The sequence below is a fragment of the Protopterus annectens genome, chromosome 9.part0 (genome assembly GCF_019279795.1).
Source record: "Protopterus annectens isolate FY-2018-M chromosome 9.part0, PAN1.0, whole genome shotgun sequence".
In the NCBI taxonomy this organism is placed as follows: domain Eukaryota; kingdom Metazoa; phylum Chordata; order Ceratodontiformes; family Protopteridae; genus Protopterus; species Protopterus annectens.
In genome coordinates this window covers 1,418,384,554-1,418,402,379 of record NC_056743.1, presented here as the reverse complement: position 1 = coordinate 1,418,402,379, position 17,826 = coordinate 1,418,384,554, and the positions used below count along the sequence as shown (strand labels likewise).

The following is a 17,826-nucleotide window of genomic DNA, read 5'->3' as shown; positions in this document are numbered from 1 at the left end:
GTGGGAAAAGAATGATAAAGATCTGGAAGATTTTGTTTAAAAGTATGTTAAAATGAAGGGAAGCAACATCTTGGAAGAAAGCGGTGGTGGCTGCTATATTACCTAAAAAGAAACCCATTATACCCAGCTTTATATAGACCCATTTCAATTTTACACCATGATTAGAAAGTGTTTACTGTCTGATTATAAAGTGTTTACTGTCTAAAAGAATGGCAAAAGTAATACCAAAATTGTTAAATATGGCTCAAAGTGGATATGTGGAGGGGAGGCAAACATTTGACAACATTAATAAAATAAGAAAATACCACAGTTGTTAGTGGGTCTTGATGCAAAGAAAGCATTCAACAGCGTCAGCTAGGATTTTGAGTACGGCAATGGAAGCACTTGCATTCCCTAATACAATAATAAGCTTAATTAGGAGGACATATGAAGGATCCGAGGCATGAATAGAAGTGGGAGGGTTCCTTTCTAAGTTGTGCTTGAACAGGGGAAACAAGCAGGGGATACCTTCTCCCCTTTTTATTTGTTTTATATTTAGAGCCATTAGCATTTGTTAGAGCCACTGGCAAAGAAAATAATAGATTCAGAAATGCATGGATATATTGATACGGCAATCGAGGAAAAGTTGCCTTTATTTGCAGATGATATTATTTTGTACCTGATAAATCCAGAAGAGGACAGCTCAGTATTGTGAAACAGTTTAAAATAATTTGGGGATAGAAAATTAATGAAAATAAAGGCTATGGCCATAAATTACGTACCCACACACAAACTGGTTCAGCAATACTTATATTCATGTGGGCATGATAGGATGAAGTATTTAGGACTACAGATTAAAAATGCTTCTGCTATGCCAGTTAAGGATATGTGGGAGAGACGAAATAAAAGAGAATACAAAAACTGAGAAACTGGAAGCTGCTTTATGGACATGAATACAAGATACAAACAATGAAAATGTTTTAGTCTTTTTAGTTTTATGTACAGATCAGGCATATTTTTATCATACAGTAGAGAAGTTATGGACAACAATTTAAAAAGTTGATGATTCTATCTTGGAGGGAAAGAGGACAAGGGTTAAGTGGGACAAGCTGATCCTCCCAAAACAGCAAGGTGGTTTAGGATTACCCAATTTGAAGGGATATTTCAGAGCTGCGCAGTTAACTCTTACATACATAACACAAGCCAAAGGGTACAATTCAAAGTGGAAAAGGATGATGAAGCAGGAGGGGAGTTCAGGAAACAAAGAGAGTGGGATGCAAATCCTTATGGAGAATAACATGCATACAGGACATTATATTCACAAAGTAGCAGAAAGTATTCTAGGAACAAAACCAACACGTGAATAGAGAAAGGAGATTTTTTCCAATAGGGGTAAATGTAAATAGAAGTACATAAACTAAGCAACAGGGGCTGGAAGTTACTGAAGAAAACCGACAAAGAAACCAGGGTATTAGAAGCAAATAGTTACAGAGGGAAGGGGAAGAGAGGGGGGAAATAGATTGGAATGAAGCCAAGAAAAGTTTGGACCACAGTTTAGTGACTGCCTTCCTCATCAAAGACTGATTTCAGTGCATAAGCAAAGAGATAGGAAGTCCAAAGTTAATACTGCCCTGGCAAAGTTTTTAGTCAAATATAAGACAGAAGCTGCTGCTAAAATGAGGACAATTAGTAAGGCATATAAAATCTGCAAGATAACTACAAGAATCAGAGGATCTATATTGAAACACTGAATGCAGCGAATGATGTTTCACTGACCCTTTTTCAGTGAAAGCTGAAAATGTCGACACCTCAGAACAGCGATTTCTTTCCTAGGGGAAAGAAATCGCTGTTCTAACAAAAAAAAACAGTAAACACTTCCAAGCACATACACACGTACCTTAACCCTAATTCCAACCCCCCCCCCCCAAAAACAGTAAACAGCTGAAAACACAAATGCACGTAATTCAACCATAATACATCTAAGAAAAAAAAGTAAACATTTTAAAACATATGCACTTACCTTAACCCGCACCCCAAGGTCAGTAAATGTTGCACATTTACATAAACAGTTCCATAAACACTTACCTTAACCCTAATTCGACCCCCTGAAACAAAAGTAAACAGCTTAAAACACATATGCACTTAACTCAACCATACATCTAACGCAAAAAAACAAAAAAGTAAACACTTTCATACATATGCACTCACCTTAACCCGCACCCTAACCCTAAGGTCAGTAACTCTTGCACATTTACGCTTGGGAGCTATACCGGATAAGGGAATCTCAGACCACACTACAGTGCAAAACATGGCAAAGCAACGAAGCAGTCAAGCGACTTCTTTCCCAGGGAAAGAATTCGCTGAACAGACGCTTTCGCTGTTTTGCCTGTTCGCTCTTTATGTGTCGATGAAAACACATTTGACAAAATGTGTTTTTGTCATTCTAACAGGAACCCGAATCAGAGGAAGCTAGAAAAGTTTAGGAAGAGGGACTGGAAAAGCAATTTACATGGGAAGAATAGGAGGACATATGTATGGCTCCCACGTATGCAACAAAGTCCAGACAGTTTAGGACTTTTTGCTTGGAAGTGTTTGCATAGGTATTTTCACACACCAAGAATTTTTCCTCCAGTAGACCGCAAATGTTGCAGGTGTGAAGTGACTGTAAGCATGTTTTTTTTAGAAATGTAATGAGTTGGCAAATTTTAAAAATTCCCAACAGATTACTCTGTCAGAAATACTGAAGGGTGGGAGTGGCAAATGGCTGTAACTAAGGAAATAATTATTTTGAGCTAGGGTACAGGACTTGAAATTGCCTAGACATAGTAAGGTCTTATTAAATTTAAATTTTGTTGGCTGTCAAAAAAAGCAATCAATAGAAAACGGAAATCAAAATCCAAACCAAATATACTTGAAATATTAGACATTGCAAAAATGATAGAACAACTAGAGAAGGGATCTTTAGAAAACAGAAGGAGCAAATTGCACAGAAATTAATTAAATCTGTGAGAACAATACATGCAGAATAATGTTTAAGAAGAGGAGTGAGATTTAAAGGAGAAAAGGACTTTAACAGTTTACATAAATATTAGAGTTATGATTGTATGTTATGCACGTTTTCTTTTTAACAATCTGTGAAAAGCTAATAAAGTTAAAAAAACTCTTCCAGATCATGTACGGCTGGGTAAAAACACAAGTCACAAGTATTAAAAAGATGCTAGAGCCGTTCACTCCACTAGCATCACAAAATACATTAGTTTTAACCTTTCTTGATACCCACATCTTCTGAACAGGCAATTAGTTACCCTATCAACTTCTGTAGGGACCAAGACCAAAGTGTCACTGTTGGTACCATAAGCCTCTTCACAGTTTTTTTCTTGGCCAAGATTTTTCAGTGGCACCACTGCCAGCCCCAACAATGTCCTTAGTATAGATGCTTGTGCCATGGGCTTTGGAGTGGATGTCAACACTGACACCTTTCAGAACACATGTCAATTACAGTGTGCCCAGCCTGCAGTATTCAACACTAGTGGTTTAGCCGTGAAACACAGTAAAAGAAACAGCAGCAATATGAAAAATCATAATACTCTCAGACAGAGTGCATACACCCAGACAAAGGGGTCCTTGGTGATCTGCAGGTAGCCACAGTCCACAGCAGGAACACTGGATATCCTATCCAATAGTCTATCTCTGGAGGCAGTCTGTGCCAAATGTTCCTCAATCCATCCACATGGAAATCTGTCCCACAGACGGGTATGTAGGATCATATGCAGAGACATCCCTCCACATATGCTCATCGCATCGATGACTACCTTTGCTGATGATCCAACATGCCAAAAGCAAGCTGAAAAGGCATCTGTCATCTCCACAAAGACATTTAAAGGGTTCTACCAGCCAGGCATAGCCCAGGCTCATATGCAGAACAGTGTTACTATGCAGAAAACAAAACACCTAAAGCAGACAGAAAGAGAGATGGATGTAATTTTAATACACACTCACTTTTTTTTTTTGCCCCCACTGGTTTGCTTCCATGTCCACACTTCACTCACCAGGACTACTGTACCTGACTTTGCCCTCCCCAGGCTGGTACTGACCCACTTCTCATCTGAGGCTAGTGAGGAAACTGAAGGTACATGAACAGCCCACTAATACTGACAGAAAAGTGTTTTTCTTATATGTCCTGTTTCCCCACCCCTATGCACACTTGTGCCATTTCTGGGACATGTGTGCAATGGAACAGTTTGGCACATCATCCTACCTCCACAGTGTGACGTCCCCACTATGGGCCAGTAATCAAGATGCCTAAATCCTCACCATTGGCACTGGATAGAGATTTTCACTTGGAATAAAAATGAATACACCCATTATTTCCAGATGCAGCTCTTTGCATTAAGCAGAATTTCAGATGCAGCTCTTTGCATTAAGCAGAATTTCCCTTAAGAACACACTTAGCCTGGAGTGTGGGTTTCTCTCTCTCTGTCTCTCCCCAGGTCCATGGTAAGGTTTCCCACTGGCACAGCTATAGAGTTAAGTCCTCAGCAGAGTGTCCAAGCCAAGTCCTCCAGCATTCTCTCTGTGAAACTAGTGCTTTGTGTCCCTGCTCCAAGTAGCTCACACACACACACACACACACACACACACACACACCTGGGAAGGCTGGCACAGATTTACTAGCTATGCCCCCTTCTGCCCAGGCTATAAGATAGTTACACTGCCACCAGACACGCCAAAGTCAGCTACTCTAAGGCTCTCACAAGGGTACCTAATTATACTGAGTGAAATTAATATTAATACAAATGGTACTGTTGACCAAACATCCAGGCTTTCAGGAGTGGCCACAGTGTCTCCAATAGATACAAGTACTCTCAAAGGTTAAAATATTTTCTAAAGGACCAGCCACAATGAAAAGTTCAAATATATTTAATAATAAAAGAAAATGAAAATGCTAAATATACATTTACAATAAACACCAGAGTTTCAAACACAGGAAATATTAAAAATAACATAGGTGGACAGGTTCCCACATCATTTTATTGATGGATTACAGAATGACATCACATATATCTGGTCATCTGACTTTTGTTTCCCATGCAACCCCCCTTAACTAGAAGCTGTCAGAATTTAATCACGTGTCAATAACACACACACATGTGCGCTCGCACACACAGCCTTGCTAAAATCTGCTGCAGCTCCTGGAATTCATAAACAATTTCAAACCTCCACCTTTCCAGAGCAGCAATTATTTCACCCCAATGACAATGCAGATTGCTTCTTAATACAGACTTTTTGTCTCTGGCTGCACTGAGATCTGCAAGATAAATTACTGGGCCTAGGTCATAGTGATGTTAATTTCGTACTAGTTTGCAAAGTCAGGTGAATTGAGATTAATCTCTTCTCTTCCAGTTCCCTTCATTACAAAATATACATTTAAACAGTTACAATAATGCATGTACATTTCTTTTTCTGTCCTGCAGGGCAGACCGTTGGTATATGTATACCACAAGCAACTTTACAAATACATTTTCAACACAAGCATCTGTACAAATCAGTTTGATATTCAAATAACATACAATTCTTTACTAAATTCCAGCTAGCTATGCTGGCATATGTTACACATCCACTACTTCTCCTGGCATAGCTGGCAATACCTCGCATCATCACACATGGTGACACAGCCACTGCCAATGCCTCCAATTAACCATGGTGACTTAGCCATTGCCCATGCCTCCCACTAAAAATTCCCTCTCCACATTCCCAACCTCCACTGGACATCAAGCACCAGAAGCACTCCTGAATCCACACCCATCCTCCCATGTCAGTGTCTCAGATGTTTAATCTGCTAACGAACTGAAGTGCCTGCGGAAAACCTTTATCCCTTCTATGCTACGACAATTTAGGTATACATACATTAGTGGGGCAGAAAGAGCAAGAATACAGAAAAACAGAACTGCATATAAGTAACAAAAGCAAACAAAATTGCACAAATTACAAATACATAAAGCAATAAATGCATTTGACAGAAACAGCAAACAAAACACTTACAGAAATAGCAAATAAAACACTTATGTAGTTTTAGATTTCATGGATGATTATAAAAGTTAAGTGAGCAAAGGATAGTGATGCAATGCTAAAGAATATCTACGTCTGAGATTAAGGTTCAATTGCAAGAAACAACAGGTTAGACAGTGATGCACAAGGTAAAACAATAAGTGGCTAAATAAGGGGTGAGCTACAATTAGGAATATCAGATTTTTGAAGGTAGTTATGTTCACATGAGTTCCGAACAGCCTGTATTCAGACACATCTCTAAGTTGTGTGGTAAGGTTATCACAGAACTTCTGATCCTAAGTTTAGGAAACCGTGGTCATTGTATTTTTTTAAGGGGGTCTAGGATCACAGATGTCTGCTGTTTGTTAGTCTGGAGACTAAGTTATAGAAAAGAATCTAGTCTGACACGTTCCTTCGAAAATTCAGGAGGACTGTACCAGCAATCCTCAAAAAGGGAGTAAAAATGTGAATACTGAGGAATATACACCAAATTCAAGATTTGATTATTCCTTTCCTCAGAGGTACCATAAGCTTGGTGTTAATGCAGTAGAGATGCTGCTGTGGTGAATATGGGTGTGCGTGCGTGTGTGTGTGTGTGGGGCTCTTCCGTAAAATGCATTAACAACATTACAGTCAGTTTTGACATTCACTGTATTTCTTGTATAAACTACACCATATTTCACAGCTGGGAAGCTCAAAATCATGGGTCTTGAACTTTTGACAGACAGTCTTTCAGAAGTCTGAATAGCAAACAGTTCAGCAGGAACTCTTAAGCATTCTTAGACTGGTAATCAAATGGAGAACTGAGGTTAATAAAGGGAATGATGATGATACAGTTTCTAATAAAATAAGCAGATTTTAATGAGAAAGAAATGTTATTATTTTATTAAGATGCTACATTCAATCTAAGGTAGTAGAATGCATTTACTGAAAATAATCCTTCCAATCTGGGAATATAAACCTTTTAAAAAAGATTTGAGAGCAGCACAGACAGAGCTAGCTAGGTTTTAGGAATTAGAAGAGATATGCAAGAGGAGATCAACCAACTGCAAAGCAACTTGAAGCCCCAGGATGCAAACTAAACTTTCAACAATAAGTTCAACCTTAAATGTGCAAAAGTTTTCAAAATGCAACTGCAAGTCTGTTGATTAGTAGAGTCAGTGTCCTACTTTGCTGCAACCAGCATTAGGGATTCAAGCTTTGTATCAAGTCACCGCATATCACCTGAAGACAATATACACAAGTTGCACATACTGCAACAATCATTTATTTCACCTGGTCGCAAAGAAAAAATAAAACTCTGTTTCTGCATGCATGATTTGTAAAATACTGCCACTAACACAGTTTCTTATAAATAAAGTTTCTACAATCTAGGAAGTAATAAATGCCACAGGGAATAATAACGTTCACTGATACTGCCGACCAGCACAATGCTAATAGCACTTTGAATTGGTCTAAGGCACCACTGTGATATATTCAAAAAAGGAAAAAGATCAACCTCAAACTAAGAATATCACAATCACAACACTTCTCCAGCAAGACAGGAAAACACGTACAGTTATTTATTTGTGACTTACTAAGAGGACTGATTTAAGGGCCCTTTTCGGACACAACATACTCATAATGTCAATTAGAACTTTTTAGCAAGCTTTCAGTGCAACACATACATTGATTACTTTAAATTTATTTTAAGTAAAAGGTTACAGACATTACTGTACAGTAGTTAGTTGAATTAAATAGTATTAGAATAGCTTCCGCACTGTAATGCAGAAAAAGCAGACAGACATGCCATGATACAGAACAGAATGCAAATAAACTAGCAGGTTTTGAGAAGGCCTTCAGATTTTTACCAAAACTTATTTTATAGCAATTTTGCAGGTTTTCGTCTATTGAGTGAACTGTAAGAAATGGGAAGACATACTTATCTTTGGAATGAAAAACTTTACTTCATAGGTTGTTTCAGTGGGAGGGACAGCAGTTTTCATTAACACGTGTTGTTGAAGTCATTTTGAAGAGGAGTCATTTGTCTGTGTCTCAATAAGTAGCACAATTGCCTTTGATATTAGATCAGCTATGAGAACTATTCCCATATCAGGACCTTAGACTCATTTTTTCTAATACTAAATACTGTAGTGCAGCATAAGGGAGTGCTGCGCTCCTAAGTGTACTGAGTTAGTGATGAACCTCTCAATTTTTTGCTTAAGAATTATAGACAAAACCAAAAATAATGGTCAGGCAATATTCTTATGTTTAGATATTACTCCAATATACTTAAAAGAACAGATTTTATATCAACTCAAATTTTCTTAACAATAAGAAACTGTGAAACTCTAATCCACCATTGACTGACTGCAATCGTCAGTGATTTACAAGAAAAATCAAAAATTTTACAAGGAACAGGTTCACAATATGAAAGAAAATTCAGAAACAGTTGAGAAGTAAGGATGGTGGTAATTCAAGAGGATGTAAGAAATGACATAGCAGTTACTGAAAACAGTAGGAAATTTCCACATCTACCAGATCAAATTTCCCCTAGTCAGTACGAACGCCACTCCAGGGCCACACTGAAAATACGGCATACAGTTACTGGCATATCAGAGTCAACAAAACATAAATAAATAACGTCTGAACAATAACTGTGAAGAGTTTAATATCAGCAAAAACAGGATTGGTGATTGCGTACGTCTGTTATATATAGGCCATTGTCATTTTACCAAATATTTGTTAAGTTAAGCATTTGCAGGGTGTACCAAGAATGTCAAATGTGCACTTTCACTGAATGAACAGGATTTCAGAGATAAGTGTGGATTGGAGGTGAAGGAGGCGGGAGTGTGTTATGTGCGTGTGTGTGTCTGTGGGTTAGGGTAAGGAGATAAGTTAACTGGAGTACTGTGTCATGGTTAGGATAGGGGTTAAAGTTAGGTGATGAATGTGTTGTGTGTGTTCTGTGTCGGTGATATTGTGTTCAATGGCAACAATATGGGAAGGGTTTTTCTCAGGTAAAGTGTAGGGTTAGGGTTAGAACATATTAGGAAGGTGGAACAGGGTGCAAAGCAAGCCCTCCCACTCCACCATGTGCGTTAACCATAACCCTGCCTCTTATCCACCCTCTCTAATGAGGAAATTCTGATAAATTGTGTCTGCAGTTATTGGTATGGTTAAAGCAGCAAAAAAGGAAAAGCCTTTTCCTTTTCTGATTTATTTTTTGACATTTTACAACCTTTTGCACTGGGTTTGATTTTTGCAGTTCAAACATTTAGTATTTCAATAATTTGCCAAACCTGTATATACATATATATATATATATATATATATATATATATATATTTATTTATTTTACACACACGCACAAAACATATATGGTCAGAGGAGAAAAAAAAGAGCCCTGTGGCATACCAGAACAGAAGATCCATACTGCAGAGATTAGATTACTTGCATGTGCCTTGAAAAGCCAAATCATTATCAAATACACAATCGGGATTATATGGCTGCAGAAAATTAATTATGAGCAGCAAAGGAATGACATATGAAAGAAGGCAGGGCTCTTTACCGCCCAGCTACGTAGCACAGCAGACAATAGCCAAAGGCATGAAACCCATGGGCCAAAGTAGATGGTACAGCAAGGGACAAGAAATCAGCATGAACTCTAGGACACATTTTAATTGTTTGCTGGCCAACAGCCAGATGAATGGTATGGGTAACCACTGAAAACCCTTTACCTGATCACAGTGATGGGTGTGTATGCCGGCAAGCAACTCTGTCACATATTTTGTTATCTATTTGTAACTTTTAAGTATTTGCACTTTCAAGTGAATTGTAATCTTGTGGAATTAAAAGAAATCTAGCAATGGAGTGGTATGCACTTGGGGATGGGAAAAAGAAGGTGGGTAATTACATAACACTTTCAGCTGAGAGAGTGTTTTGTTTACTATCACATCTATGTGTAATGCAAAAGATAGGGAAAGGTCCACTTAGTTGGGCACCACAATATTTTGGGATATGCCAGTTACAAAAGTAAGCTTTTGTGGGGGTGGCAAATATTTTGCAAGATTCTTAATCTCTTGCTAGATGTCCAGCTGCAAAGTTTACAGGGAGTGTCTTGTGTTGTTTGCTGAAGTTCAGGTATAGTTTTCTTGAAGGTTAAAAATAGGAGAACGTCAGCATACATCACTATGTTGAGCTGCAGGACATAAGAATTCTAAAACAGCTACTTTACAATGTGAGAAAATCCCAAGAAAATGCAAAACGTTCAAACTCCCAGCACTACTGCCAGTTTTCACACTGACCAGATAGACTAACTTCAGTGCAAGTACAAATGCCCATTCCAAAAGCATGCCATATTTGAAAATAAAGCATTTTTTTCTTATTTATGCCTGTTACTTGTCTACACTGTTAAGGTACGGCGGCCATGGTGGTGCAGCGGTTAGCGTTGCCGCCTCACAGCAAGAGGTTCTCTGGTTCAATTCTCAGCCAGGGTGCCTTCTGTGCGGTGCATGTCCTCCCTATGGTCGCGTGGGTTTTCTCCGGGTGCTCCAGTTTCCTCCCACATCCCAAAGACATGCAGTAGGTGAATTGGTCACTCTAAATTGGCCCTAGGTGTGAGTGAGTATGTGTGTGTGTGTGTGCCTTCTGTGGAAGGTTGGGTGCCGGGCTGGCAACTCGACAACGTATAACTCCACTGCCAATCATGAGCGGACAGGTGATCCGCTGTGGCAACCCCTAACCGTGAAAAGCTGAAAGAAGACTTGTCTACACTGTTAACTCACTAAGAGATCTCCTGGTTAGCACTTGTCAGAAAAAAATGTCAAGCTTTTTCCATGAAAAAGCGGACTGCAGAGTAATAAATAATTCACAAGAAATTCTGAACCAGAAAGTACTAGTCTGTGTGCGTATATATATATATATATATATATATATATATATATATATAAAAAGCGTGTAACAAACTAAGTCTGGCAAGTAATCCACATATGTCCAGTTACAGGGCATTAACACTAACCACATGAAGGCCAGTTTAAAGCATTAGCCTTGCTTTCTCAATCAGCTGCAGCATGTCACCAAAACGAGGAGAACGTTTGTGAATGTTTCTATCGTTAGCAAAAAAAAAAAAAAAAAAAAAAAAAAAAGTCATGTAACAATGCTGAATTCTCTCGGGGGGGGGGCATACATTTTCTAGTATACAAACACTTGGATAACTGAAAAGACAAGACACACACAAAAAAGCAAAAGAACAGACTCAAAATGTGTCTACAACAGAAAGTTTTGAACCATTCCTTTTACGAAGCCACTCCTCATGCACATTTTCTGTATTAGGCACCACACTTCTATAAAAGGATTTTAAGCATAAGAGATGCCCCTAAACATGCTTTACCCTTATTTAATTCCAAAGTACCCTCCCAATAACTCCACTTCTAAACATCTTACCTTTCTTAAACTCCTCCAGCATTGCATCCAACTTAGTGTCATGGAAAACATAATGCACAGGATGGTTGTAAAATCGAGTAATGGTCTTAAGTGGAGTACAGTCATCTGGATCCACAAAAGCCAGGTCTTTGACATAAAGGAGCTCTATGATATTGGACCGGTCATTTTCATAAACTGGAATCCTAGTGTAGCCACTTTCCATGATCTCAGACATGGTGCTGAAGTCCAAGACAGCATCATTGGAAATCATGAAGCAATCATTCAAAGGTGTCATGATATCTTCCACTGTTTTTGTTCGGAGTTCCAAAGCTCCCTGTATCATCCTAAGCTCTTCCTTCTCCAAGTCATTAAAAGGTTCAGTCACTTTCAGCATTTCTAGCAACTTTTCCCGGTTATACACTGTGCCCATTTCTTGTCCAAGAATGCAATCTAAAATCCGGCTTATGGGGTAAGACAGTGGAAATGTAAGCAGCATAAAAAATTTTGTAAGCCAAATGGTATTCGCTCCCACTGCCAAACCGTGTCTGGAACAGAGAGCCTGTGGCACAATTTCACCAAATATCACAATACCAACAGTAGATGCAATCACAGCCACTAAGCCTGAACCTACCAAGTCATCCAAGAATATGGTTAATGTGGTGTTTACCAGCACATTTCCAAGCAGTAGTGAACAAAGCAGATAGTTTCCTTTTCTTCTAATGGGTTCAATCTTCTTAGCATACTTACGTTCTCTGAGAGTGCCACAGTTCTGCACAATCCTCAGTTCCATTGGGTCCAAAGCCATCAGTCCTAAGTTCAGCCCGCTGAACATCCCTGACAAAGTAAGTAACAAAATCAAAAGAATGATTTGTAGCCAGATAGGTAGAAAGGGCTTCTTCTCTTCCACCACCAAGATCTGAGCATCAATGCCCTTGTGTAGTACCCAACTGTCACCAGACCCATTACAGGTGCACAGTCGATAGAGCTTAGAAGTCTCACTTTTTCTTAGAGGCTTTATATCCAAGATGATAACTCCAGAGTTGTCCCTAGTATCATGGGTTTTCTGCTGGACCACAATATCCTTAGTCCGGTCTAAACAACTTCGGTTCTGCACCTCGTCCTGCTCAGTGAATGCGATGGCAGCCCAGCTTTCTGTAGTGATGCGAAGCCCATACAGTCTTAGCTCAACTCGGCTGCCTTCCGTTACCTGCAGAAGACCATTGGAGTCTGTGTTCACAGACTTGTTGCTGTTTATCAGCCGGAAGCCCAGGATGACTGTGCTAGTGCTGCTGCCGGTTTGCTCTCCTCCGACCCTAGGAAGCACCAAAACCCACAGTAATAAACAGAAGCAAGTTTGGAAGAGGCAGCTAAACCCAGGGTGCTGCCACTCCGCCGCCATGTTACTTTCACAAACTCCTGACTGCTTGTTTGACTGGCCAGCTAGATTATGGGAGGGAAACCGAAACACGGGAAGAGTAAACTGGCGGCCCGTGACGCTACTGACATTTTAGTTACTCCGCCCTTATATTTGCATTTCTCCACCCACTAACTATGCATTTTTAAGGATGAACCTCGCTATGGATTTTTTTAAGGTGGATTGAAATACAGAAAAGCCGGGAATAAAGTTAGGATGACTGCGTTTTGACAGGAATGTCAGGTAACAGGTGGATTTGCCGACGGTCTTAGTTCTATCGTTAATGCCTGTAGACTGTCAATCTCAGGAACTACTTCTTTAAAAACCCGTGTCCAATGACGTTGAGTTGGACTCACCTGTAAAAGGATATTTGTCAGAAACAGTTTGCGTAAACTTCTTTCGGAGTTTTTTTTTTATCCTAGCACGCATCTCAGACGTGCGTCTGGATGAACCACTGAAATACTCATGTGTGCTGAATTGCATCGCGAATCGCGATGCAGGGATAGTTATTTCCTATCAGCTTGTGAATTCGGCACTGTCGACTGCAAGCTTTATTCCCTTTTTTAAATATTAGAACCTCGTTGATAAAGGCCTCAAATCGTGAATTCTTTTACGTTCTGTTAATTAGAATATTTATGCACGAAGTCGTGGTAGTTAAATACTATAATACTTGCATATTTGTCATGAAATACTGCATTTTTATCACGTACAAAATACTTTAGTAAAAGGCCGAGAGTGTCTGTGGTGTATGACCTAGCAGCTAGGTGGCCAAAGCAGGGAGGGGGATTACTGCACATCTGACAAGGCAATTGGATAGTTCGCTTCCCATCCCAGGGCCCGTTTGTCTTAGACTGAGACAAGCTGTACCTCTGTACTGTCTGCATTTCACGATGAATAACAGGTAAAGAACAAGGACTGTATAACATTTTTAATTCTGCAATAGTAATACAGTTGTGGAAAAATGGCTGATAATCCTGCCATATCACGCACCGTAAAACTCGTCCGTGGCCACCCTCTCAGTCATAGATGTCAATTGTTCAGATTTTCACAGTGTCCAGATTTTTGCCTTATATTTTGGGTCCGTTTTTCATACAATTTGTGGTTTTCTGGAAAATCACTGAGGTCTAGTCATTCCTGAAATACAGACATTGGAGTTCCAGACTTCATATTCTTTAGAAAATGCATGCCCATACAAAACCTGTTATCCTTCTCAACTTTTTAAGCGTTCAGAGCAGTATTTAAAATGGAACCCCCCCCCCCCCCCCCAACACACAGTCTATTTCACTATTTTTCGGCTTTGTCCCGATTTCTTGAGCTAACAGATCGAGAGATATATTCTCGGTTTCCTCTTGCAAAACCCCCTACTGAAATATGTAAATCAGAATATGAATACATACAATTTGTTACTTTGTTATCCACCAGCAAATTATCTTCGTCTTGTTTTAGTTTTGTCTTAAGTCTGCGTTTCGGTAATGACCTAGAATGTACACAGTCATGGATGGCACGCGGCAATACTGACCAGTAAACTAGAAACGTGAACAAAGATCTATAAAAATGTTGGCGAAGAGAGATTACTATTGCCCACCTTTTTCTGTAAGGTTTTAGTTTGGGTAGCTGTTTTCTGCTAAAAGAAACGTGAAAATGCAACCTAGCATTTTAGGACTTTCCTCGTTCGCTGGAAAAATATTATATAATAGCTTAAACACCTTAATATAAAATGAAACAGCAGAGATAAATAAAAATTCCCAGAAACCTCATTCTGGTCTGAAAAACAAACACAGATTTTGCACTGGTTATTATGATTTGCCTCCCGTTCGATTCTCGGCTACAGCGCCTTCTGTGTGGAGTCTGCATGTCCTCCCGCGGTCGTGTGATGTTAAAGACATGCAGGTAGGTGCGAGCGTGGATGGGCGTGCCCTCGTTGAAGGCTGGGCGTCGGGCTGGCAACTCGGCACCGTAAAATCCACTGCCACTTATGAACGGACCGGAGTTGCGCTGTGGCGACCCCTAACCTGGAGAAGGCGAAAGTCAAAGTAAGATTATGATTTGTCTCATAAAACAGTGCATTTTGAAATAAAATGTACTGTTTTTAGGAGCAAACCATAAAAACAGTATATGTTAGCAAAAAATACCCCACATTGGATAACTCCAAAAGCTGGCAACTGACTTGATGGCATCTAAATCAAGCGGGATGTAGCCCTAATGGGCAATCACTGCACTGTGTGCAGCAAAAAATGTGAATTGATGGTAGAGAACAAGCTAAGGTGCCATTGATACATCTATGTGTGGGTACCGAAAAGTACTTTAGTTGTCCTACTTAAATGTGAGGTTCCTTGTAAAATAGTGGAATCTCAGAAACAATTATATTTGTAGTCTTGTGGAGGCTGATTAAAATGAGTCCACCTGCTTATAGTAGGTTGCTTTCTCAATGTGGCATTGGCATGCCATAGGTGTTGCCCTAATGACTATGCCCATTTTCTTCTTTAATTTTTGTACTGACAATGGAATCAGTTGTCCTGTTATTATAGTGTTTGGGGTGGATATGCTAAGAAAAGAATCTCAGATGTGTTTAAAATAAATGAAACACTGAAGGAATATATCAAGTGAAATAACATAAGGGTAGGAAAAAAACTTTAACTATTCATATGAAATGATAAAATTGCAGAAATCAGAGGCTAAAATGAAAAAAAAAAAAAAAAAGACTGGCTGAGCACTGTTATCTTGTGCTGGTGAGGTAGGGTGTAAAAGTGTATTAATCCTATTATATGCAAAATTAGGATAATTTTTTCTGTTTTACAGAAATGGATTTCTATATCGATGTCCTTGGTGTAAGCTGTAGACACGTTTTTTTTTAAAGCAAATAGGCTTGAAAAATAAGATAAAATGATGAAAGGTGTGGACAATGATACATTTCTTGAATTTGCAAAGTTATTATGTATTTTTTCCATTATCAAATGTCTTTAGTGGGAGATAAGAAGATACAGGTGCAGGTAATCAGCCATGGGAAGTCTGAACAGTGTGTTTAGAGTGACATTTGTAAAGAATCTTTCACACATCTTTAAATTAAGTTGCTTTTTCATTACTGTCTGCTTTTTATCTGGAGACAAGCTGTCTACACATAATCCTGAGAGCTCTGAGCATTCTTTTCTGAGAGAAATGTAGGAGATGAGCTGTAATTAACAGTTAAAGGCACAGTGACAAGCAGGTTGGTGAAAATGTAAAGTTTGAAACTGTGGTAAATTAATAACTTATACAAGTAGCTACCTCCCCAGCAGCCTTATTATTTAAATGCATTTAATATAACAATTTACAATTTAGTCAATTTATTTAAAGGTAGCCAATGCACTATTTATTGAGCTAAAAGTTGATGTTTACTGAAAGCATTCAACCAGAGTAAGTTGAAAGACAGGCTATAACATGCACTTTAGTATCGCTAACCATAATTTTAAATTAGGTAATGTCTGCTAGTACAGCCATTAATTTGAGGAAACTGCTGTTATATTTACAGGTAGATTTCAGATGTTGAAAATGTACATAGGTTTATGTATTTCGTTTAAGTTAAAAGGGGATAGGGGTTCAAAAATATGTTTTTTTAATGTTTTCATTGTTGCAAAAATCTTGAAAATGTAAGATAGGTTCAAATGGAGATGAGAAGAAGCAAGTGCACAAGAGATCAGTCTGATAAACATTAGTGTGCACATGTAGCCAAAAGTTGGAAATGCACATTCAAAAGAACTATATGTATAATAGATGGAGTAATAGCTTTCTACCATAATTGATATTCTGATCATGTTATCTTGAAATGTAACTGGCCTTGCAAGCTTAGGCAAAAGCAAAGAGTAATGACTTGTGTTAATACATGTAGGGTGCAAATAGCAGTGTTGCAGAAAACACATTTGGATAGAAATGATCATGTGAATTTTACAAAGAAAATATTTCAGGATGGAGCATGCATCAGAATATCAGGAACAAAAGGAAAGTGGAGTAATAATACTGATTGCTAAAGCAGGCCTGATAGTGACAGAAGAGAAAAAAAAAGAGAATAATGGTAGATTTGTGGTATTAAGGGAATATTGGCAGGGGAGGATTATGATAACATGTTTATATTCCACCCAAAACTGCTATTGTGGAGTTTAAGAAAACCTTAGGAGAAATAAACAGCTTTCATCAGGGAATATTAGTTATGGGTAGGGACTAATTAAGCAATAACCCACGCCTGGGTGTGGGTAATGCTGTATTTCCCCACGGTTGGTGTGGTTTGGTCACAAGGGCGAAGCCCGAGTGGCCAAACAAAGACAACCGTGGATAAATCCAGCATTACCCATACCCAGAAGTGGGTTATTGCTATTATACAATGACATTATTTAAGAAAAAAAAAATACTTTCTTAAATAATGACATTGTATAATGCCTCTATGCTGCCCTTCCACAGCCGTCTGGTACTCTGCAACAGTTCTGATGTACTGCGCATGCGTATGCTTATGCAGTACATCAGAGCTGTGGGTGGAAGCAACGGAGAAAGCAAGATATCCATTGCTTTTTACAAAGTGTCTCGCTATGTTAAAGGAGTTTAACATAGCGAGACAGCTTTAAAAAAAGCAATGGAGAATCTCCGTTGCTTTTTTTAAAGCTGTCTCGCTATGTTAAACCCATTTAACATAGCGAGACAGCTTTAAAAAAAAGCAACCAAGAAAGGAAGATCTCCGTTACTTTTTTTAAAGCTGTCTCGCTATGTTAAACTCCTTTAACATAGTGAGACAGTTCTAAAAGCAATGGAGATCTTGCGTTCTCCATTGATGTAAAAAAGACTTATACCAATGGAAAAAGTCCGAGCGACTGGACCTTTTTCCATTAGTATAAGTCTTTGATTTACAACATGCACACTGACCAATCAGCGCGCACATTTTGGAATATTAATGGTGGGGTCGTTGTATAATACTTAATTTGCAATGGTGAGGGTGTATTGGGACCTAGAATGGAAAA

The 17,826-nt window shown here is 38.8% G+C and overlaps 1 protein-coding gene across 1 annotated transcript in view; it reads right to left on the bottom strand.

The window, feature by feature from the left end:
- Window positions 1-12,971, bottom strand: part of CNNM4 (cyclin and CBS domain divalent metal cation transport mediator 4) — a 1,037,549-nt gene extending 1,024,578 nt beyond the window's left edge. Inside the window, exon 1 of the mRNA XM_044084379.1 lies at window positions 11,452-12,971. Within this exon, the coding sequence (XP_043940314.1) occupies window positions 11,452-12,829 (1,378 nt within the window). The 5' untranslated portion in view covers window positions 12,830-12,971. The remainder of the gene's footprint in view (window positions 1-11,451) is intronic.
- Between the last annotated feature and the right edge of the window lie 4,855 nt (window positions 12,972-17,826).